Here is a 23,709-nt window from a genome sequence, read left to right as displayed (position 1 = left end):
AGACAGATTCTGAAACATCAACATGTGTGTAGATCATAATGTTGTCAGTAAGTCAGAGAAGTTTTCATGATGTAAATAAAACTATTCAGGTAACATACTCATTAATTGCATGCTCAGAAATTCCATATACATTAATTATGTAGTAGTGTACTGTTATAATAGTTACAATTATAGGTTCTTTCAGTGTACTATTATAATAATTACAAAGTATAAAAAAAGTCTTAATGAGTTTGTACTCTAGATGAGGTTTATGCTCACTGTTATTCACTGTTGTTCCTAGAAATGAATCACTGCCTCTACCTTCTGATTGATGTGAAAAGGTTTTTAACATTCATCATATACAATGTAAATTATATTCTGTTACTCTGATTATATAGATGAAAAAAAAAGTGAATCTTTGAATCATTAATGGTTTATACTGCAGGTCCTGGCAATTTTGTTGTCTGTAATCACCAAATGACATCTTCACAACTGTAGACTACTCGTCACACATCCCACACATGCCTCTAAGACTTCAGCTCAAAGTGTGAATCTGAACTAACTCCATCATGGCAACCCATAGCTGTGATGTACCATCCTTAAACAAATATCAGTTTACCTGACTAACCTTGTACAGATTTTATTGTGAACAATACTGAATGGTGTGAACCCTGTTTTAATTGAAACAAGGAAAAATAAAGTTTGTTACTGTCGATTTAGTTCAGAAATTTATTTGTTAGCATAATTGATAAATGATGTCAGGCATAGTTGTTACTGCAACTACAATTAATAATCACAGGTGCTTGTGATGTGAACACAGTTGCTAATTTTAATTAGATATGCAGGTTTTACTTAATTTTTGTGTAGCTGAAATTAGTTTCAAAAAATGTTATTGCAGTGTTTTGTTTGTAAGACATACTGCTTTATTTGAAATGAAAGACATACTGCTTTGTTTGAAATGAACAGTTACATGCAGGGTATCTGAGGCAGTTGTATTATTTGTTACAGAATGTGTACTTGTTTTACAGCAGGATTGCAGAATAACATTTATATGTGGAAGGAAACAATAAATGCAAGAGCTTGATCAGAAACAGTGGTAGAATGTTTACTTTCCAAATCTTACATTGAAGCTCAGGTACGGTGATAATGGTGCATTTGTTGGAACTGTCCTTGAAAGAACTTCAGGCTTACATTAGGCCTTTGGCTCTATATTGTATAGATTCCATAAACCCTATCCCTTGTCTGACGTTACCACACAAGATACAAATATTGGTTCACATTATGTGAAGTTAAATAAAATTTATAGAGCTTATAATGAATATAATGTCTGTTAAGTTCAACTTATGTTGAATGACACCTACAATACATGAAACATCCACAATGTGTATAGTCCACCTTATGATAAAAGTCCCAAGATTTATGAAGTGATTTCTTACATTTCATTTACATGTGTATGTTTTTGTTGTAGTGCCTGGTTTTCAATAATTCCAGGTAAGAGGGGAATGACCTGACCCAGGGGTTTTTTTTACTAACAAATTGACACCGATAGTCGGCGTCTTCCCCTCGGTAAATAGCCAAGTTTTTTCCCCCAAAAAATTCTATTTTCCTTTAAACTGGATCAGATTTAATAATTACATGGTTTAAAATATTATTTTTCTTCATTTTATGCAGGATAAACCACCAATTGTTGTTCAAAATAACCAAAAACATTGCAGGAAACTGCAAAGTACTGTCTCAACATGGAGGCAGCCATTTTTTTTTCTTGGCTATATCCCGTACTGAACGGTACTATTTCTGGAAATCAGTTGCTATCAAAATATTGTCATTTTCTTGGTTATTTTTAGTAAAGTAATATATTTTGTACTTCTTATTATGAAAATGACTTATATGGAGCTAAAGTGTGTCACAGATACACTATTATACCTATACTGTATTAACTTTCATACAAAAATAGAAGTATAAAAACCATTCACCACCATACATATTAAGAAAATATGTTATACTGCAAAGAATATTTTGCATGATGATAAAGCTTTTAAGGGGAAAAAGATATAGTTGTAACTCTCTACTATGTAGTTAAGTATATAGTATAAATAACGTCATAATAAAGTTTCCCCAAATTGACTTTTTTCGTATATTTTTTCCCCTCCCTACCAGCGTCCAGCGTCTTCCCCTTTTCCTAAAAAAAACCCCTGCCTGACCATAAACTATTTTATCACTTCATCAAAGTAAATGATCCAGTGCTAAAAGGCTGTTGAAGTATTTGAAATGTAATACATTGAGAGAAAAAAGATGAGGAAGTGTGGTAGAAGTAAAAATATATATAGGTAATAAACTAGCAGTAAAATGGTAGGGTTAGATTGTTAAGTGAGTAATTTGAGTGCCACAGTATACATTCAAACATCACAACTTGGTTGATATTTGCCAAGATACATTGTAATACAATAGATGATGATATTGTCACAGGGTGAGAAAAATGGGCAGCCTGAATGGGACTGGAACCTGGGACCCTCAGAATATCGTACCGCAGCTCTACCAACTGAGCTATCGGTCACTTACATGTGACATCGTCTCCCCTAAATAGTGAACAGTTCTGAACCGTGACAATATACATTAATTATGATTGAACTCCTTGCCTGCTTGCAGCAACTGAATCCATGCCACCTGTACAGACTGAAATCAGTCAAGGTGCTGTCTTTAAATGATGGTCTACTGCTGGCTATTCTGTCAGTACTAATATTTTGAATTTTTTATGATAAAAGATGAATGGTTTTCTCAGGATTGAAAGAACTCGACATATTTAGCACCAAACTGCCATATGGTATAATTATGGTAAAAGTTAAACTGAACTTTATTGATTCATGGAAGACAGGTCATTTCTTTACTTCTTATGTTACTAATCACTGTAACATATTGTTATAAGTCAGGCAACACATGGTTAATATATTACCCTAGGAATGACTAAATATCTGAAACAGTATGCATTTTCTTGGGTATATATTTTAGAATCCTGTAGGCTGAAGAAACAAATATGGCACCTTAAGTGATGATAAGAAAATGTGTGTGTATACTTAATTAGTTGTTGTCTAAACAGAAGCTTCTGAAGCTGAGCTCATTAAGTCAAGTGCAGATATTACTTCTAAAATGATGATTAGTTGTTGACCTGCAGTCAAAATACAATCTTGTAGAGATTTGATTAATGTGGTGATACACATGAGTATGTAGCAAGAAAATGAAGAACTCCTGGAAATTGTTCGACTTGACAAAATATCTGAAAAGCCATCTTGTCAACCTATGAAGATTTTGGAAAAAAAAATTACATTGAAGCACATAAATTGACAATGGGGCATAATCATGCTTTTTCACCAGTATTAAAAACCGTGGTGGTGGTGTTGGTAGTTTTCACTCCGGATCACGACAGTAAGCCTCATAGAATTCACCAGAGCACAGTTCAACCACCGCATCGTTCCTGGGCAGGCTGTCAAGCAGTTTACCAGTACTAGTTGCCTTCACTTTCGCAAGGAACTGAAACTTCTGTACATGCCAGAGCAGAGGTACAGTGCGAATGACCGTAGAAAGGATTTCATGATCAATCACAACGAAAGTGACCTGCGCCGTCCGGGAATCGAACCCGGGTCGCCCGATTCACAGTCCAACGCTCTACCTATTGAGCTAACCGGACGGCTCAGTATTAAAAGCTTGAACACTACATGTATATGGACTCATTGGACTGGTCATTTAACCAAGTGCTAAAAGTGTTGAAATGATACAAAGCCTAGGAAAATGAATAAAAAATCAAATTTAAACACATGTTGCTGAAATTCAATGAAACTCATCTCAAAACTTCAGAGATTAACTGCAGGTTAACATCATTGGAATTCTTCTATGATAGATTGTATGCAAGAAATGCTGCTGTGTGTAGTATGAAAATGGTGCCATATTTATCTGAAACTCTCCTGTAATTAATTCATGCATAAGTGCCATAATGCCATGTTTATATTAGTGTGTAGCAACAGTGTTGTATGGCCCAGCCTTGATGATGAATTATTAAAGGTCACTGAACACTAATAAAAAAAGTAGTTCACTTGAAAAAAGTAGTCCTTGCATCTGTGAATACTAATTATCTTTGACATACATTAATAGGTTGTAACTTTGCTTTTGACTTTAGGCTCTTCGACAGTTGTTTTACATGGTTAAAGCAAATGGGCAGGGATTACTTTCAGATATATTGAAGGAATTTAACATCTTGGAAAGTTTTGAGAATGGTTTGATTTTAGCAAATAGTTATTTCATTTTAATACCTATCTTCTCCTTAGTAAATTGTCATTGCTTGCCATATTCTTATTTTAAAATACAATGTACTTGAACGGAAGATCTGGTGCAATAAATAAAGTGGGAATTGGCCAAACAGCATATTTGGAACATATTTATATTGATGTTAGTTATATGATTTAGTGTTGGGAGACCTGTTTTATCTTGTTTCCTGCCATCTTTTGGTGTGTTTAATTGTCCTGCCACAAGATGGATGGGCAGTCAGTCTTTCAATAGGTTGAATGGTATGAACAGTGACTGACCTGACTTCTTCACAGGCTCAATGGAGGATATTTATGCCAGATAATGAACAGTGTTTGATACACGTTTATTTGTATGCTAGTCAAAGTTAATTCAGTATTTTGATAAATGTGTCCATTTGAGTGTTCAGGGACATTGTTGATGTCTAGTTGAAAAAAAGATTTATCGACCATCTTTACATCTTTGTTAAATATTTCTTGCATTATACTGTAAAAGGTATCAATGGTTGATTAATTTTACATTATATACGTGAGATATCATATATCATTTGCTCCTTACTAGGTTTGATGTGAAACATGACGTTACCTAAATATTGCCTATATTCTGGTCAGCTTTTAGATCAAGATGACCCCTGACATCAAAGTCAAAGAGAAAAAGTGTCAATGTTTATTGAAAAAAACATTATATAGAATATTGATATAAAAAATTTGTGATTTGGCATATATATTTATACCCCCAAAAACGAAGTTTGGGGGGGTATATAGGAGTCACCCGGTGGTCGGTCGGTTGGTTGGTCGGTCGGGCGGTCGGTCGGTCGGTCGGTCCAGACGTCTGTTGCATTTTCCTTGTCCGGAGCATAACTTGAAAACTAATGGTTGGAATTCAATATAACTACATACAATGGTCAAGCACATTGAGAGGAAGTGCAGTGCACAAGAACCATAACTCTATCTTGACTAATTACAGAGTTATTGCCCTTTGTTACTTTTCCTTGTCCGGGGCATAACTTGAAAACTACTGGTTGGAATTCAAAACAACTTCATACAATTGTCAAACACAATAAGGGGAAGTGCAGTGCACAAGAACCATAACTCTATCTAAAGTAATTACAGAGTTATTGCCCTTTGTTGCTTTTCCATTGCTTTTTTTTTATGTCCGTTGCATTTTCCTTGTCCGGAGCATAACTTGAAGACTAATGGTTGGAATTCAATATAACTACATACAATGGTCAAGCACATTGAGAGGAAGTGCAGTGCGTAAGAAACATAACTCTATCTTGACTAATTACAGAGTTATTGCCCTTTGTTACTTTTCCTTGTCCGTGGCATAACTTGAAAACTACTGGTTGGAATTCAAAACAACTTCATACAATTGTCAAACACAATAAGGGGAAGTGCAGTGCACAAGAACCATAACTCTATCTAAAGTAATTACAGAGTTATTGCCCTTTGTTGCTTTTCCATTGCCTTCTTTTTTTTGTCCGGACCATAACTTGAAGACTAATGGTTGGAATTCAATATAACTACATACAATGGTCAAGCACATTGAGAGGAAGTGCAGTGCATAAGAACCATAACTGTATCTAAAGTAATTACAGAGTTATTGCCCTTTATTACTTTTCCATTGCTTTCTTTTGTCCGGACCATAACTTAAAGACTAATTGTTGCAATTCATTATAACTTCATACAATGGTCCAGCACATTGATAGGAAGTGCAGTGCTCAAGAACCATAACTCCATTTTGACTTATTACAGAGTTACTGCCCTTTGTTTCTTTTCCTTGTCCAGAGCATGACTTTAAAACTACTGGTTGGAATTCAAAACAACTTCATACAATGGCCAAGCACAATAAGGGGAAGTGCAGTGCACAAGAACCATAACTCCATCTTGACTAATTACAGAGTTATTGCCCTTTGTTACTTTTCCATTGCTTTCTTTTGTCCGGACCATAACTTGAAGACTTATTGTTGGAATTGATTATAACTTCATACAATGGTCAAGCACATTGAGAGGAAGTGCAGTGCATAAGAACCATAACTCCATCTTGACTAATTACAGAGTTACTGCCCTTTGTTACTTTTCCTTGTCCAGAGCATGACTTGAAAACTACTGGTTGGAATTCAAAACAACTTCATACAATGGTCAAGCACAATAAGGGGAAGTGCAGTGCAAAAGAACCATAACTCCATCTTGACTAATTACAGAGTTATTGCCCTTTGTTACTTTTCCTTGTCCAGAGCATAACTTGAAAACTACTGTTTGGAATTCAATATAACTTCATACAGTTGTCAAGGACATTAAAAGGAAGTGCAGTGCACAAGAGCCATAACTCCATTTTGACAAAAATACAGAGTTACTGCCCTTTGATACTTTTCCTTGTCCGGAGCATAACTTAAAACGTACTGGTTGGAATTCAAAACAACTTCATACAATGGTCAAGCACAATAAGAGGAAGTGCAGTGCACAAGAACTATAACTCTATCTTCAGTATTTATAGAGTTATTGCCCTTTATTCTTTTTCTTTGTCTTTCTGGACTTATTACAGAGTAATTCAATTAAACTTCATCAATGGCCAACCACATTGAAAGGAAATGCAACATACATGAACCACAATTATCTTTAATTGCCCACCATAACTCTATGTTTCAATTCTATTACAAGGTATTCTGTTACTAGTAACATCCTCATTTCCGAAGCAGACTTGTGGGGGTATTAATCACATTTAGTGATAGTTCTAGTTAAGAAATAATATATCCCAAACTGTGATTTTATCGCTCAATAACATCACTGTTTTGAGTTCGGATGCGAGGAATTATATCACGAGGGCGTAGCCCGAGTGATATAATGATGCGCATCCGAACGACAAACAGTGATGTTATCCAGCGATAAAATCACCGATTTGGATATATTATTTCGATTCTAACACGACATAAACAAAAAAATGCTGCCGTACCTGCTATTAAGCAAAATTGCGCCTGATTTGTTTCCGTGCTTATTGTCAGCGCGTCGGATTTTATAGTGGTTACGTCACATGTATAATGATTACGTCACATGTCTAAATATAGAACGTCAAAAAGTGACTCTATTGCATAATAACACACACTTTCGGTTCTTCTATGTTCAATAGGGAAAAATGCGGGTCGTGTTAGAATATATATTATTGGTGTGAAATCTTCATACTTTTACAGTGAAATAGTTAAGGAATGGAAAGATTATTGGTTTTCAGATAGATAGCAGTATGAATTCACCTTTGATATTAACTTTGCTTATAAGAAAACAGTTGTTTTTTTCGGCATTACATTTTGGATACTGTTATTCATCAAACTGAAACTGTTTTGGATGACATATAGTTCAGATTATTGTTAGAAAAGGTTAAACTTGAAATTTAACATAAAGCTACTATTTCAGCATTAATTACACTAAAAAGTACCTGATAAAACAAAAATTGTATACAATCTTTTCTTTTGAATCGTGAATGGAAGACAAAAGAGAAAGTGAAAACTAAAGAAGTAAAGAAGTATTAAATTCTAGAACTCCAGTAGGTTGTTTCCACAAATGTGTTCTTAATTTTACAGACACTTGTCTATAGAAGCCTAGTCAAATATTCATATTTCTATAACCTGAAGTTGAATTTAAAAAAATTTTTATTCCCTTTGGTTTTTTTAAAATTTTAAAATTTAAATCCAAAAATAAGCGAAATATCTTGTTAAACGGGAAAAAATCTTCTACATATGTTATAAAGTATACATCACAGTTTGTGGTCTTTTATTTTTGTGTACAGCACCTGTGCTATATTTTTAGCGGTATAGTTGAGATATTAAAGAATGAAATGAAATTTAGGTCTGTAAGAAAAAAAGTACTGTGTTGTTTGATTTTGTTCTAGAAAGAAGTCTTGAATGTCATGATTGTGTCAATTTGAAACTGTGCATTATGATAATCAGCCAGTGTTTTATTTTTGTGATTTAAAACTGGTCACCTGATGCTTGTATTTATATACGGTACCAAACATAGAGCTTTAGCTTGTATAGCCAGCCGGCATAGCTCAATCGGTTAGAGCACGAGGCTTGTATTCTCGATATTGTGGGTTCTTTTCCTGGGCTGTCAGACTAAAATTACTAATCAGTCTTTCAGGTGAGACTTGAAATCGAGGTCCTATGTATGAGTGCTTAAACATTTGACATGTTAAAGAACCAAAAGTAGCTTCTAGATTTGGGGCATCTTTCTGTATCTGTATCTTTCACTGTCTTCAAAAATATAAAATAAATAATCCTCTGGAGGACTCGCCCATAAGGGCAACTTTTGGCGTGTATAAATGAACTTAAAAACACAACACAATTTAGCTTGTATCATTTAAATGCATAGTCTTATTTTGAAGATGGAGATAAAACTGATGCATTTAATACATGAATAAGTAATGTAAACTTGGGGTTGAAATTTCTTCTGTGGTCAAAGCAAACAGGAGGGTTTGAATGATTTTTTGAAGAATTTTGGCAGTATTTTAAGAAAATGTTAATGATGTGTGCTTGGAATTCTATTTGGACTTTCTGAAGCTCTTTCATCAATTCATTTATCATAGAATATTCCTGGCTGGTGCCTATAAATATTTTTGCACTGCAGGAGGAACAGCTATACATCAAAGTCTGATTTTTAAATTCCCGTAAAATGATGTTTTAATTTAAAAGATAATGTTTTGAGATATATATAGTAAAAGGGTACTTCCTTTTCGTGAATTGGGAAATTATGCCCCTTCATAAAAAAACCCCATTCTTTAAAAATTTAACTTATTTTTATATAATATCTTCAATTTTTAAAAAGCACTTTAAAGTATGCCCAAAGGTTTTTAAAAATAATTTTGTTCCAAAGGGAAAAAATTTATCATAATGATACCATCAAAAGATATAGTAATGATTTCATGTGGTCTGATTCACGATGAATACAGGTAGTTGTTACTGTTTTAAACTATGAGTAGAACTTTGTGTTATACAGTACATTCCTAAGAATCAGTGTTGGTCACTATCTGTTATAAGCTTAGTTATGACTCTGTAACTGCTCAGTCATCAAACTAAATCACCTTCAAATTCAAATTTAATGTAACTGTAGGTAGAAATTATGTGGTTTAAACCTTAAGGCTTTTTTGGTTTATTTATAGGTTATTTTCAACACATTTATGTAACTATAGTATTTCTTTTCTTGTGTTATCACTTTCATCAAATTGCTTATAAATGGTGTTTATCAGGGCATCAAACCTGCCCAATAAAACATCTTTTAATTACGATACCTTAACACAAATAGCAGGTGCAAAATTTGCTTTTGTATTGAAAAATTACCACCAAAAAACAGAATAATGTTTGATCTATAAAACAGGTAGTTGATAATTTTTCTCTGACTCAACCTCTATGAATTGCTATAATAAAGAACATTACTTTGTCTGTAAATATAATCAATTATACGGAGACAAATACTGTTGTCAACTCCTGATTTTCCTGCAAATTTGCATACAGTTGTGCCGCCATATGTTGCATAAGAATCAATATAAATAGATCCTATCACATTTTAACATTCAGGAAAACATAACTCTTTGGATACTAGTTTTAGACTTATGCAACCAGGAGTAATCCTCCCTTGCCATAGGCTAATTATAGTACAAATTCATAGATTTGATATATGAATTAAACAGTCTGATCTGTCATGTTATAATCTAAAGTGTTCAGTTATGAGTAGATAAGGTCAAGAGAAAGATAAATGACCAGTGTATGTATTAAGTTACTAGTTCATAAATGTCCCTTTGGGCTAATTAAAATTTTGGTGTTATGAAAAATATGGATGGAGTGGCAGTGCACGAGTTATCTGCCCTTGAAGTTGAAATTTACATTAAAGTTTAATCTGTTTTATCATAATTGGATCAAGACCAGAGGAAGTCAGGTGCCTTTAACACTTTAACTGATATATTTCACAATATGCCATTTCATATTTAAATTAAGATTAGGATAAGTATTAAAGCTTTATCTTGATCCGGTTTGGAATGGATTAGGAACATGTGGAAAGATCAAGAAGTTAAGCACAGATATAAGCCTACGTTGAATATATTGTATTTATGTTATGTTAGACAGACTTATGAAAGTCTACAAATTCATAGGAAAAGTTGACCAAATTGCTCTTGAAAACACTTAAACTTTAACAGAGAGACTGTTATAAAACTTGAATTTAAGTTTAACTGACAGTAATATATACTATGTAGCATCAAGAGGCTATCTTAATGATAGTCCATTGGAAAACAAAATAACCTGTATTTAAGATCCACCTGTAAGCTAATGCTTAAGATCAGTGGTTCTACTCGGGTACTGGCTCATACCTGAAATAATGCATAAAAGGGCACCTGAGATCTTTCACCATCAAACTAAAGAAACTAAATATTTGCATTCAGCTGATGTTCAACAGTAATTTTGTTGTTTTCAGATCCCCTTTGCTGTGATATTAATGATAAGACATTGCAGTTTTAGATGAACATTTTAAGAAACCATTTGAAATGATTTGTTTATATTTTTTTTCCTCCTAGACACACAACCATAATTGTATGAGTAATAGCTAAATGAAATGTGTAAAAATATGACATTTTTTCTGTATTTTTCTGTGGTAGTGTGGTATTTTAAACAGGGAAGTTGAAAGAAATTATGAGTAATATTTGATTGCATAATTATATATGATATATTTATTTATCATATACAAGCTTATATATATATTTCTATACTTGAAATATGATATAGAATGAAATTTGATATGATTATACCAGACCTACCCTATAAGTTTTAAAACGATCATCAATGATCACCTATCATTGACACAGTGGTTTAAGATACAGATTCTTAACCTTGTAAGTTTGAATGTGTTTTTTGTGGGGAGCAGTGGGCTTTTGATTAATGATTTAGGTGTCTGCCACTGGACTCAGTGATTGTGGGTTTGAAGGTCACAACCAATTTCTCATACAGCATTTGTATAGCTTAGTTTGAGGAATCATACTTGTTAGTGATTCAAATAACATACAAGCTTTTTTTAAGCACTAAAGGAATCCCCAAGTGTGCTACTAATGCTTGAACTTATACTGTTTTCAAGTGCTTTTAAAATGAAAAAAAAAATCTCTTTATCAGCATAAAATATTTGAGCATAGTTCAATCCCTCCATGCTGATTGAAATCTGAATATCAGATGCCAAATTTCAATCAGCAAAGAGGAACTGGACTGATCAATGGTGAAATATATTCTGCTAATAAGAGATTTTTTTTTTGACAAATTCAATCATCGCAAAAATGATAAAACATAACAAAGCAGGGACTTAATATATTTTTCCTCATAGCTTATTAACAGGATAAATTAGTACCAGCAGAATTCATACACTTGTATGTTCAACTTCAATGCAATTTAATATCTCTGCATTATTTTATTAACCAGGTTTTCAATTTTGAAAATCCTGGTTATTAGATTGGGGTATGGCGGGGCGATGGGCGGATGGGCGGCTGGGCGGATGGGCGGATGGGCGGGCGGGCGTCAAACGAAATTGTGTCCGCTCTGTAACTCTTCAACCCTTTGAAGAATTTTGATGAAACTTCAGACAAATGTTTACCACATCAAGATGACGTGCAGAACGCATGTTCCGCATGGCTGGCTCCAAGGTCAAGGTCACAGTGACATTAACATTGAAAATCCTGTCCGCTCTGTAACTCTTCAACCCTTTGAAGAATTTTGATGAAACTTCAGACAAATGTTTACCACATCAAGATGACGTGCAGAACGCATGTTCCGCATGGCTGGCTCCAAGGTCAAGGTCACAGTGACATTAACATTGAAAATCCTGTTTACATGAACGAAATTGTGTCCGCTCTGTAACTCTTCAACCCTTTGAAGAATTTTGATGAAACTTCAGACAAATGTTTACCACATCAAGATGACGTGCAGAACGCATGTTCCGCATGGCTGGCTCCAAGGTCAAGGTCACAGTGACATTAACATTGAAAATCCTGTCCGCTCTGTAACTCTTCAACCCTTTGAAGAATTTTGATGAAACTTCAGACAAATGTTTACCACATCAAGATGACGTGCAGAACGCATGTTCCGCATGGCTGGCTCCAAGGTCAAGGTCACAGTGACATTAACATTGAAAATCCTGTCCGCTCTGTAACTCTTCAGCCCTTTGAAGAATTTTGATGAAACTTCAGACAAATGTTTACCACATCAAGATGACGTGCAGAACGCATGTTCCGCATGGCTGGCTCCAAGGTCAAGGTCACAGTGACATTAACATTGAAAATCCTGTTTACATGAACGAAATTGTGTCCGCTCTGTAACTCTTCAACCCTTTGAAGAATTTTGATGAAACTTCAGACAAATGTTTACCACATCAAGATGACGTGCAGAACGCATGTTCCGCATGGCTGGCTCCAAGGTCAAGGTCACAGTGACATTAACATTGAAAATCCTGTCCGCTCTGTAACTCTTCAACCCTTTGAAGAATTTTGATGAAACTTCAGACAAATGTTTACCACATCAAGATGACGTGCAGAACGCATGTTCCGCATGGCTGGCTCCAAGGTCAAGGTCACAGTGACATTAACATTGAAAATCCTGTCCGCTCTGTAACTCTTCAACCCTTTGAAGAATTTTGATGAAACTTCAGACAAATGTTTACCACATCAAGATGACGTGCAGAACGCATGTTCCGCATGGCTGGCTCCAAGGTCAAGGTCACAGTGACATTAACATTGAAAATCCTGTTTACATGAACGAAATTGTGTCCGCTCTGTAACTCTTCAACCCTTTGAAGAATTTTGATGAAACTTCAGACAAATGTTTACCACATCAAGATGACGTGCAGAACGCATGTTCCGCATGGCTGGCTCCAAGGTCAAGGTCACAGTGACATTAACATTGAAAATCCTGTCCGCTCTGTAACTCTTCAACCCTTTGAAGAATTTTGATGAAACTTCAGACAAATGTTTACCACATCAAGATGACGCGCAGAACGCATGTTCCGCATGGCTGGCTCCAAGGTCAAGGTCACAGTGACATTAACATTGAAAATCCTGTCCGCTCTGTAACTCTTCAACCCTTTGAAGAATTTTGATGAAACTTCAGACAAATGTTTACCACATCAAGATGACGTGCAGAACGCATGTTCCGCATGGCTGGCTCCAAGGTCAAGGTCACAGTGACATTAACATTGAAAATCCTGTCCGCTCTGTAACTCTTCAACCCTTTGAAGAATTTTGATGAAACTTCAGACAAATGTTTACCACATCAAGATGACGTGCAGAACGCATGTTCCGCATGGCTGGCTCCAAGGTCAAGGTCACAGTGACATTAACATTGAAAATCCTGTTTACATGATTTTAACTTGATTTGGCAGTCAAAGGTCATATCATCTTTGGAGGTAATTTAAAAAAGATATGATATATTATTTCATGTCTACTTTGTAACTTGTTTTTCATTATACAGAATTATCAATATAATTATAGTGAACAAATTCTTCTGTGCTGAACTCGTCCTACATTTCTCAACGGATTTTGTTCAAACTTTCACAGAAGCTTTGTCATCAAGCACCCTGGCACATATTGTCGGGGTTTTGTGATTGGATAGTTTTTGACCTAATTATGGCCCTTTGTTTTTTTTCCTTATACATAATATTATAGTGAACACTTCTTCAGTGGCAATTCCTCCTACATTATTCATGTTTAACATTGCACATAGTTACATTGTTTGTTGCTTGTATTTGTATTTCAAATACAACATATTTATCTACAATGGTGATAATTGAAAACCTGGTTTCATGGCATTGCCATGTTTCTTGTTTCATTTAGCAAAATAAAATTGGTGTTGCTTTAATTCAACTGGTGTTTATTGAGAATTTGTAAATAAATGAATCACACTATTTTGCTATGGGTGATGGTCTTTGCTTTAATTAAATAGACACTTGACAAATTGGTTGGATTTTTATGGCCAAAATAGCTGGGATTTTACAATGTTTTGTAAACACACTATGTGATTTTGTGTGCAGCCAACCAGGGGCCAAAGAGGTGCTCACCGCCTTTATCTGCTCCAAATATTCAAATTAAATCTAGTGAGCTGTTTTTAAATCTGACGTCTATATATAAACACGTAAATGAAGTGTGTGGAGTTTTAAATTGAAGACTTCCTATCTCACCAAGCTATTTAGAAGGATATATGTTATGTTTAATTCTTTTCATACTCAAATATTGAGTAGATATTTATATATTGATGGTTTATCAGAGTTGGCGGCCTTCATAGTATAGAACAAATAAAAACACCGTTAGGCTGGTTATGGACACATTATAGTAGACATTTTATCGACCAGTTTGAAATTGTGTAAAGCTGTCGAAAGTTCATCACAGATTTATCAACGGTTAAATTTCTACAGTTTTCTTCGCTTGACTGTTGTTTTAAGAAAGGGACGTTCTACTTCAGTGATTATTTTGTAGCTTGCATAATTTTGAAAAAATGGAGGGAGAACATAAGAAGGTATGCTTTTACTTTAGATTGAATTATTCAGGTATATGTGTGTACTTGTATAAGTTAATCTTAGTATTAGATTTAACAGTATCATCAAAAGTGGATTTTTAAAGCAGGAAAAAGCTGTTCTAGATAGAATACAGGGTCCATTTTATTCTTTTAAGTTACTAGGGTCTTTTGAAAAAGATATGTACAGACCTTAATTGTATTCTAGAAATTGGCATTGCAAGGTTGATGCGCCACCTGACTTTGCATTTCAATCAATACTTATTCTGCTGAAATTTATGCAAAATCATTCATTTATATGCAAAAACACTTGTGTTTGAAACATGAGGTCATGATGAAAGCTGTTTGAAGGGTGTCAGTAGAAAAGAATAGTTGTGAAAATGCTGACTTTGTAGGTTTTAGTATATGCAGTATGTTAATTAAGAAATAATATCACTATCAGCGATGTTTATAGGCTATTTAACACAGGTTTTGAGTTTGGATGCGTAGGAATTGACCATGAAGGTCGTAGGCCTGAGTGGTCAAAACGATTTCTGGAGGTGTTGATTTGAAATTATTGATTTTAAGATAGACCAGTGTTTTATGAAAATCTTCTGGACAGTGTAACAATTCTGCATGGACGAGATTCTTGAAGAATATTTAGTTGTTTTCTCCGGATCATGATTGCATGAACAGTTTTCCTCGTTCAGTTTACAGCAAGACAACATTTAAACACTTAACAATGCACAATGCAATTGTCATATGAGTAATTTACAGTTTCTTTGTAATAGTTATTTGTCATAACATATTTTCTTACAGTTTATATAATCAACACATGGTGCAGCTTCAGACCTACAGGTGTAGGCTGTATGGTACTAGATTTTAGACATCATGCAAGCACCTGTCTTCTAAAATAATTGTTAATATATCAGTTAATGTATTATGGTTCCAGCTGTAAAACCTATGATGAAAGCAGATTTTCATTTGACAAGAAACAGTCTGGGTATCTTCATGGAGTACTCCCATATTGCAGCTTAATTACCACTTAATTAATATTAAAGAATCACTTCATCCTTTAACTTAATTAAGTTGTTTGAAGATTCCAGAACTTCACATAGCTGTTTTTACACAGTAATTATGCATGTTTTTATGGCATATTAAAACCTTCTCTTATTTTCTGTTACAATTCAATTGTTTTGCCTATATATCTTTTCATTGTTACTACATTATGTCACCTGGCTAGTGTAATCATTATCCTGCAAGATCCGTGACAGCTTCTGTAATCTTTGCCCTCATTAATCTGTGGTTGCATCCACTTGCCTGTTATTTCTAGTGATTTCTATGAACCTTTTTCTCTTGCTGCCACATTCAAGGTGGTTTTTTTCTATCTCCTTGCCCTCTGTTTTTGCATCCACTTGTCTGTTATTTCTAGTGATTTCTATGTACTTTTTTCCCTCCTTGATCTGTTTCTGCTTCTACTAGATTGTTATTTCTATCTTCATGACAGTTATCCTTGCCCTCCCAGATCTTTTATGCTTGTTATTTCTTTGTTATACTTTCCCTACCAGATCTGTTATTGCATCTGCTGGTTTTGACACTATAAAAGCCTTTTTTAGAGTCTCCTTTATAACTATTGCACATGCAATTGACTCTGGCTAATTGGATGCACTTTTTAGGGTCTCCTTTATAAGTTATAACTATAGCTCATGCAATTTTCTAACTAATTGGAATCCCTTTTCATTGCACTTTCTCACTCAATACACCCTCGCACTCTCCCACTTCCCATGGAAAAAAATAACATTGCTGAAATTGTGAGATGACAACAAATGTAAAAGGAATGCATCTGGATTAAAAGAAATGTCATTATAGGTGAAGAATTCCATTACATCTATGTTCCAGTGTAAGAAATTTCAGCATGTAGACAGATAAGTTATCAACTTGCAGATTTCTGTTTTTAATGGGATTTGCACATTTCATGTTATAAACTTGAAGTGTTGTACATGTCAGGCATTGATTGACAATGTTAGAATGGCTTGTGAATCATCCACTATTGATTTTGTCATTCTAGTTGAAATGTTTGTCTTTTGAAGAGGTGTTTTTAGTAATTTGACTCCAAACTGAACTGATTTATATAAATATATCATGAATTGAAGAGATTTAAAGAAGAATTGATTTATTTCTTTTTATTGAATGCAACATTTTACAGTTCAGTTATGACCTATACATTTTATACAGATACCTGCTATTTAAAAAAGTTTAGTACCACAAGGCATTGAAGGTTTATAATTTGAATGCAAGTCATTTGAAATGATTGAAATGCTAAATTAAACTTTATATAGAAATAATTACCATTGCTTAGTTTGCAATGTTGATTGTCCAGGTATAAGATACTATTGCCTCCAAACATGTTGATAAGGGTATTGATATTAATATGAATTGTAACAATTATATTTTTACCTTATTTGAACGGATCTTTATATATACAATGCTACATGTATATAAACTTGATTTTTAGAATACCAGGGCAGTGGATTTTTACAAATTGATCATCATCATACTAATTTTTATTTCCTTCTGTGCTACATACATTAAGAAACTTGATTGTGCTACATACATTAAGAAACTTTATTGTGTTAAGTGCATTGAAAAGTACAACATAACTATATTTCCTTATCAAGTTTTCTTTTTTATTCTTTTTTTATGAAGACGAGCCTAAAATTTTTAGAGATTTCTTCCAGATTTATGATAAACCAAGTTTTCTTTGCTTAGTATAATTATTGTCCATTAAATTTTACAATTTCTGTATCTTACATTTCCTTTGTTTATAAATATTATGATAAATAATTGTATAGAATATTTATAGACCTCATTGTCTTAGTAAATTTAATGATATCTGAATAAAATCTCTGATGTATGAAAGGAAAGGTTTGATGGTTTGATAACTTGATAATGCACAAAATCATATATTTTAGCCATCTGTATGGAAGAAAGCTTCATCAAGTCCTGAAGCTGTGATGTTTAAAGTGATAACTAATTCTCATATAACTTTTATTAAGCAGATTTCCCTGTGGGCAGAATTTAAAGTAGCGTGATAAAAAAAATATGTATGTGTCTGGTAACATGTATGTATTGTTACAAGAGGTCTGTACGTTTCATGACGGAGCCTCGTGCTAGTGTCTGATCCCATGAAGCTCTAGCCGTGAAAGGCATTAATCGGCATGGAAACAAGTCGGTGATTCAGACTTTTTATTGATTATATAATAGGTTGCTGTGTCACTCTTCCTTAGCAGTTGTCTGCATGATATTTAATCGTAAAATGCAGCAGACGCCATTATAGAAAGCTGATAAAACTCGAGAAAATTTCCTCTTTCTTGAAATCATTTTCGTTTCAACTGTTGTTTTTTTCTTCCCAGTGAACGCTTTTCATTTAATCAATGAATAAATCACCGTCTTCTTTTTGCCATGCTTGAAATGGAAAAAACATACAAAATGTATTTCGTTATCATTTATTCAGGAACTTTCGATTTGTTTTTAAGCTGCAGTTAATATGTGCTTGTTTAATATTTGATTGTTAATTACAGTATCGACTCAGAATTCAATACAGGTCAATAACAGTTTAAAATTAATGATTACAAGTGTTTGGCGCGAGTGGTTTTTCTTTCTTAATCATTTTGTCAATCAGTGGAAAAAGTCTTGATTATGTTCAAGGGTAAAAGGAAATAGTTTATGATTCAGTCAACTTCTACATGATTTGAAACAGGCTGTGTAACTGTGTATAACATTTTATAGAGTGCATTTTGGTGCGGAAGTTGACTTTTTGAAAATAAACACCAGGCAGTATGAGCTGTCAAAATGTAAATTTGGAATTAAACATGTTATTTAATCAGCATTCATTTTTTATTTTTTATGTAAAGAACTTTGTCATGCACTAATAGGAATAAGTGTGTAATTGATATTTTAACTTTTGTTTTAAACTTGTCACTGGAAAATAAAAGTTGCAAAGTTTAGTGTCTTTGATTAGGTTCAGGTTTAAAATATAAAATGGAATAACTTTGAAAGCTAGTGTTGTATATCTGTAACAAGCTGCAAGCAGAAACGGTGCATAAAGATTGATAATAAAAGTTTGCATGCTCTAAGTGAACTCAAACTTGAAGAAAAAGACATGGCCGATCTTGAGCAAGAGGTGAACAATGAAAACAACGATGACACTTGTAAGACAAAAAAGTCACACAAGTGTGACAAGAGGATGGTTTGCAGTTGTTGTGAACATTCTGTAAGTGTAAAACATCTATGTTTCTTAATTAAGACTGTGTCACTTGGATTAGCCAATTCTGTGCTAAATTTGTATGACCTAGCCGAGAAGTTCAGTATCCTGTAGTTATTAAAGTTGTTTTGATTGGCTATACTGGGGGATCCTTGTCAGGACTTATTATTTATACATTTTGACATTTGATGCAGGTATTGTTATTTTGGCTAAAAACTGTTTTAAGTGATCCATTTATTAAAGCAGCAGGCTGTAGGGCATACTAGTAAGTAGATGAACAGAGGTCCAGCCTTTATGCACTGTAAAGAAACAACAAATTAATGAAACATTGGGAAGTGGGTGAATTTTGTAGTAACAATTGATGTATATTGGACTAACAATGCATTGAGATTGGTATTGATAAGAAATGAAAATGATGCATAAATTTAGTAGATTGTTTTTTCTAAAGTTTGTTTTAATTCAGAAGTTTTCATTTTCTCTTTGTTAGGAAGTTATTAAAATAGGATAAGAATAGTTAATGGCTTTATTAAGTTGCCTGCTCATGTCTTTTCTAATGTATGACTGTATGTAAGAACTTCTTCCTGTGCTCTTCCGTTACGTAGTCTGCAAGAAGGGATTTCCCTGTCTCAAAACGCTACAAGCGTATAGTCTGGTCAGACAACATTAATGCCTAATATCCCTTTAGTATTGTTTGTCTAATTTTGGACTACCAGTTTAATAGTGATTGTGAAATGATTAATGGTTTAGGGTTAATTTGAAGCTTATCTTGCCTTACATGTATGTCAGTGAAATCAAAGTCTTGCTGAGGAGAACTAGGTTGAATTTTTATCAGTATAACATAATGTTATGTTATCTGGTGATAAAGAAGTTGTATTTTTATCGGTTTAACAGTGTGGGGTTGTGGTTTTTTCCAAGATTGATGGACAGGTCCCTTTGTCAGTGGGAATTTATATAATCGTTCAATGATACAATATGATAAGATTTTGTTACCACTGCAAAAATAATTCTTGTGTTTAATTGCGACCGACCTGTCATTAATGTATTGTAGCATGTAAATGGTATAGATACCATCTATTGTCACAGTAATAGCTTCTGTAATGAACTATCCAATTTTCAATTTAAAGAATTACCCTGAGGCTAAAACCTATTATTGTTAAGCCTGGATCAAATATTAACAATGTTTTTATAAGACATAAATCTGTTCACAAGGTCTAACCCATTGTAAAATGTAAATGTTTTTGTTATGGTTTTTAAGATCGCATAGTAAGCTGTTAGAGTATTAATGACTAAAGTAGGCCCTGTAACGAGCATAAATAACAATTTGCCGTTATTTAAACTGTAACATGCTAAATATAATGGACTTGTGTTACTTTGTTACTTTGAATTTGGAACTCTCCATAATGTTAGAGCGATTGATAAAAGAAAGTAGCAAAGAGTAGCAGTAAAGAGCCTGATGTGAAAACAGGCCTAATACACTGATGGCATAGGAAAAAACATAGGTTTAGATATTGATATTTTAAAACCATCTTACCTTCAAGGATTTAAAATTCAATAAAGGATATATTGATATGTATGATAAGAAACAAATGCTCGATATTTCATTTTCCAGATGTCAATGTTCTTCTTAGTGACTTGACTACAAAAATATTAAGTGCATACTAATGTCTATTAAATAAGAAAAAAAATATAAATCACCAGGCTGAAACCCTTTCAAAGAAAGAGATTAACCATTTTGGAGGATATGAAAAGTTTATCCAAGACTGCACTAACTTATTCTTTGGATATGTTGGGTTACAACACTAATGTGTTGAAATTGTGAATGTAGAGAAGAAGATAAGTTATCTTGTACCGGATAGAGAAATCAAAACAGGGAATTAGACTGCCTGTAGATACCAGTCATGTGTTGATTAGACCATGTCAGGTCTCATAGACTGGTTTGTGTTCTTATGTTTTTTACCATGTCATGTGTTTACTGTACCCCACCCACTTATTTTGTCTAATAAGGAGATTTAGGAATCAAAATATTTGGCGACCAGTCTATTGCAAAATGATTATAATGGAGACTTTTAGTTCATGCACTAAGCTATACAACTAGGCTTTACAAAAGTATCTGCTTATGTTCCACCAAAAAAACTTAAAATACAGCAGTTATTTTAAGACATTTAGAGCACTTAAAACTCACAAAAATCAACATACATTATAGGATCAGATAGGCTTTAAGCAAGACTCTGATGTTTCCAGTAGGTCAAAACTAAGATCACAGTAAGACATTAGGCACCCAAATTTTACTCATTCGGATTGATAACTAGTTCAATTAACCTAGGATCAAACTTATAGATGATTGTTCTATTAACTCTAATGGTGCCATGTATTGTTATCAGATCAAAAAGTCACCCTTTAATTTTCTTTGTGATAACTGTTGATTCACCCTAACTTTGAGATTTCTTATTGGGAATTCTGTTTTGTCTTAAAGGTTAGTATGCCTTATTGGCATTCAATGGTTTTCTTGTGGATAATATTTTTGTGAAGCTAATGTAATAATCCATAGGATCTTCATAGAATTTCTAAGAGTTTTTTTAGTAAATTATCTGAAAATTTTTGTTCTAGAATATCTTGTAAAATACTGGGATGTACCCATGGATGAGATGTCAGGTGATCAAATCTTAACATAATGAAAGACTCTGGAGACAGATCATACATATATTGTTAATTGCCAGTGTCATTAATAAAATACATACACACATTGGTAGTTCAAACTTGTGCATCATTTTTACTGGATAACAGATTAATTTCAACTTTAAATATGCTTCATGTTTGAACTTTTTGTTTATGGATGCAAGCCAAGAAAAAACAAAATTAATGTCATTTTATATCATCACAGTACATTTTATGACTTCAGTAGATATAGTTAAAGGATTATCATTAAGTTTTAAGAGATTTAATGTATTCTGTTTTTGTCTACTAAGCTGAAATGCTAAGTGGCTGTGAATACTGATGTTACTTATTTATGGTTATATATTTGTCCTCCACATATTAATAAGTTAAATATAAATCATAATATTTTATATGATTGTTGAGCTGGAAGAGTATTCTGTACTTGCTTGTTATTCAGTTTATACAGAAGTCTCAGTTTTGCAAAACAAATTTCATATGTATGTTCCTATGGGTTTATATATAGTCATCAATATATGTTAATTACATTGAACTAGTATTTCATAGTGTAGCACAAAATATTAAGATAGTTAATTGTTATATGACTTATGTGTTAATCTCTAAAAAAAGTCCTACTGGAACCAGTTGAAGTTAGCGGCAACAATAACAGATCTTAGCAGGAGGCATGCTAAACATGCAAAATTATGTGTGCAATAGAATTGAAACCTTTTCTTTTTAATCAGAATACTAGGTAATTGCAAGCAGTTATATATTTCAAGGATATTGCTGGAATGATTAGTTTTGTTCTTAATTGAAATGGCTTTGATAGTAAATGAATGCTGGTAGAAATGTGACCAGCATGATGACAACCAGTCAATCACTTTCATACAACTACACTCCAACCATTTTATATATCTATGACTGCTTACTATAAATTCTTATTGAACTGATTACAGATTGATCAGAATTCAAACAAGAACAAGTTTATTGGACAAATTTGGGCATGTAAAATGTATGAGTTAAAATTCCGAAAACAGACATTCATGATGATTCTTGAAAAAGATTTTTCACAGTATGTTAAGATGGATAAGAAGAGCAATGTTGTAACTGTTAACTAAATATGTCTGAAACTTAGAATTACGTTTTTTGTTTTGTTTATTTTCAGAGTGCACAGTCTCGATTGTTTATTAAAGGAGGAAAGATAGTGAATGATGACCAGTCTATCTTTGCAGATATATACATTGAAGATGGAGTTATCAAGTAAGTTCTTATTATTTGTATAACACCGTTTATATAGACATTTGACAGAAGTACCATTTACACAGATACAATTTTTAATGTTGGTATTCAGAGTTCACTGAACAAGGAAATTTGAACTACTTCTTTCTCATCCATTGTGTTTGAATCTTACTAGAAATTTTCAGAAAGTGATCTTTTTTTATGTCAGGCTTTTTTTATGTAAAGAAGTGCCAAGAAAATACCTTACAAAAAAAAAGTTTTAGCATCACCTTAATTAATCAATATAGCTGACTCATAGGTAGAAACACAATGTGTTGCTGTTATGTTGTTTATGATGGTGGCTTATTTCAGCAATTTAATGAATTAATGATTTCACTGGTGATGAATTAATTATTTCACTGGTGATGAAAATATTGACAAAGATGTGGATTTCGATCATTGTCATTTAGTGCCACTTCTGGGAGCCATGCATTGCATATGTGTCATTAGCTCACTTGATATGTTCAAGTTTATGGTGTATCATGGTGCTTGTTTGCCAGTGGGAAAGAACAACAGTTACTGTTGTATAATATATATGATATAGAAGCTTTTACCTTATAACAAATTGTCTTATTCTCATATTTATTTATATACCTGTTCTTTATCAGTGGCTACAAGTCTTTGGTTTATACAGAATTTATTTTAGGAAGCTATAAGCTTATAGACACACTTTCGAATCTGTCCCTGGAACCAACCAGTACTTAGCAATGAGTGTTAAGTTTCTTGCTCGAGGAAACAATGA

The 23,709-nt window shown here is 33.4% G+C and overlaps 1 protein-coding gene across 6 annotated transcripts in view; it reads left to right on the top strand.

Moving 5' to 3' along the window:
* The first annotated feature begins 4,224 nt into the window (after nucleotides 1-4,224).
* Nucleotides 4,225-23,709, top strand: part of LOC132737038 (dihydropyrimidinase-like) — a 38,685-nt gene continuing 19,200 nt past the window's right edge. The window contains exons 1-2 of one of the 6 annotated variants that reach the window (XM_060724270.1): nucleotides 4,225-4,244; nucleotides 22,855-22,949. In XM_060724270.1, coding sequence (XP_060580253.1) covers nucleotides 4,242-4,244; nucleotides 22,855-22,949 — 98 coding nt within the window. In that variant the 5' untranslated portion in view covers nucleotides 4,225-4,241. Of the gene's footprint in view, nucleotides 4,245-14,156; nucleotides 14,798-18,533; nucleotides 19,047-22,854; nucleotides 22,950-23,709 lie in introns of those variants that run through there. The other 5 variants (XM_060724269.1, XM_060724268.1, XM_060724267.1 and 2 more) reach the window with 5 other exon arrangements.

This window comes from Ruditapes philippinarum, unplaced genomic scaffold (genome assembly GCF_026571515.1).
Source record: "Ruditapes philippinarum isolate M1 unplaced genomic scaffold, ASM2657151v2 ctg1233_1_1_1_1, whole genome shotgun sequence".
NCBI lineage: Eukaryota > Metazoa > Mollusca > Bivalvia > Venerida > Veneridae > Ruditapes > Ruditapes philippinarum.
The sequence above is the reverse complement of the archived record's forward strand: the minus strand, read 5'-3'. Positions and strand labels throughout refer to the sequence as shown.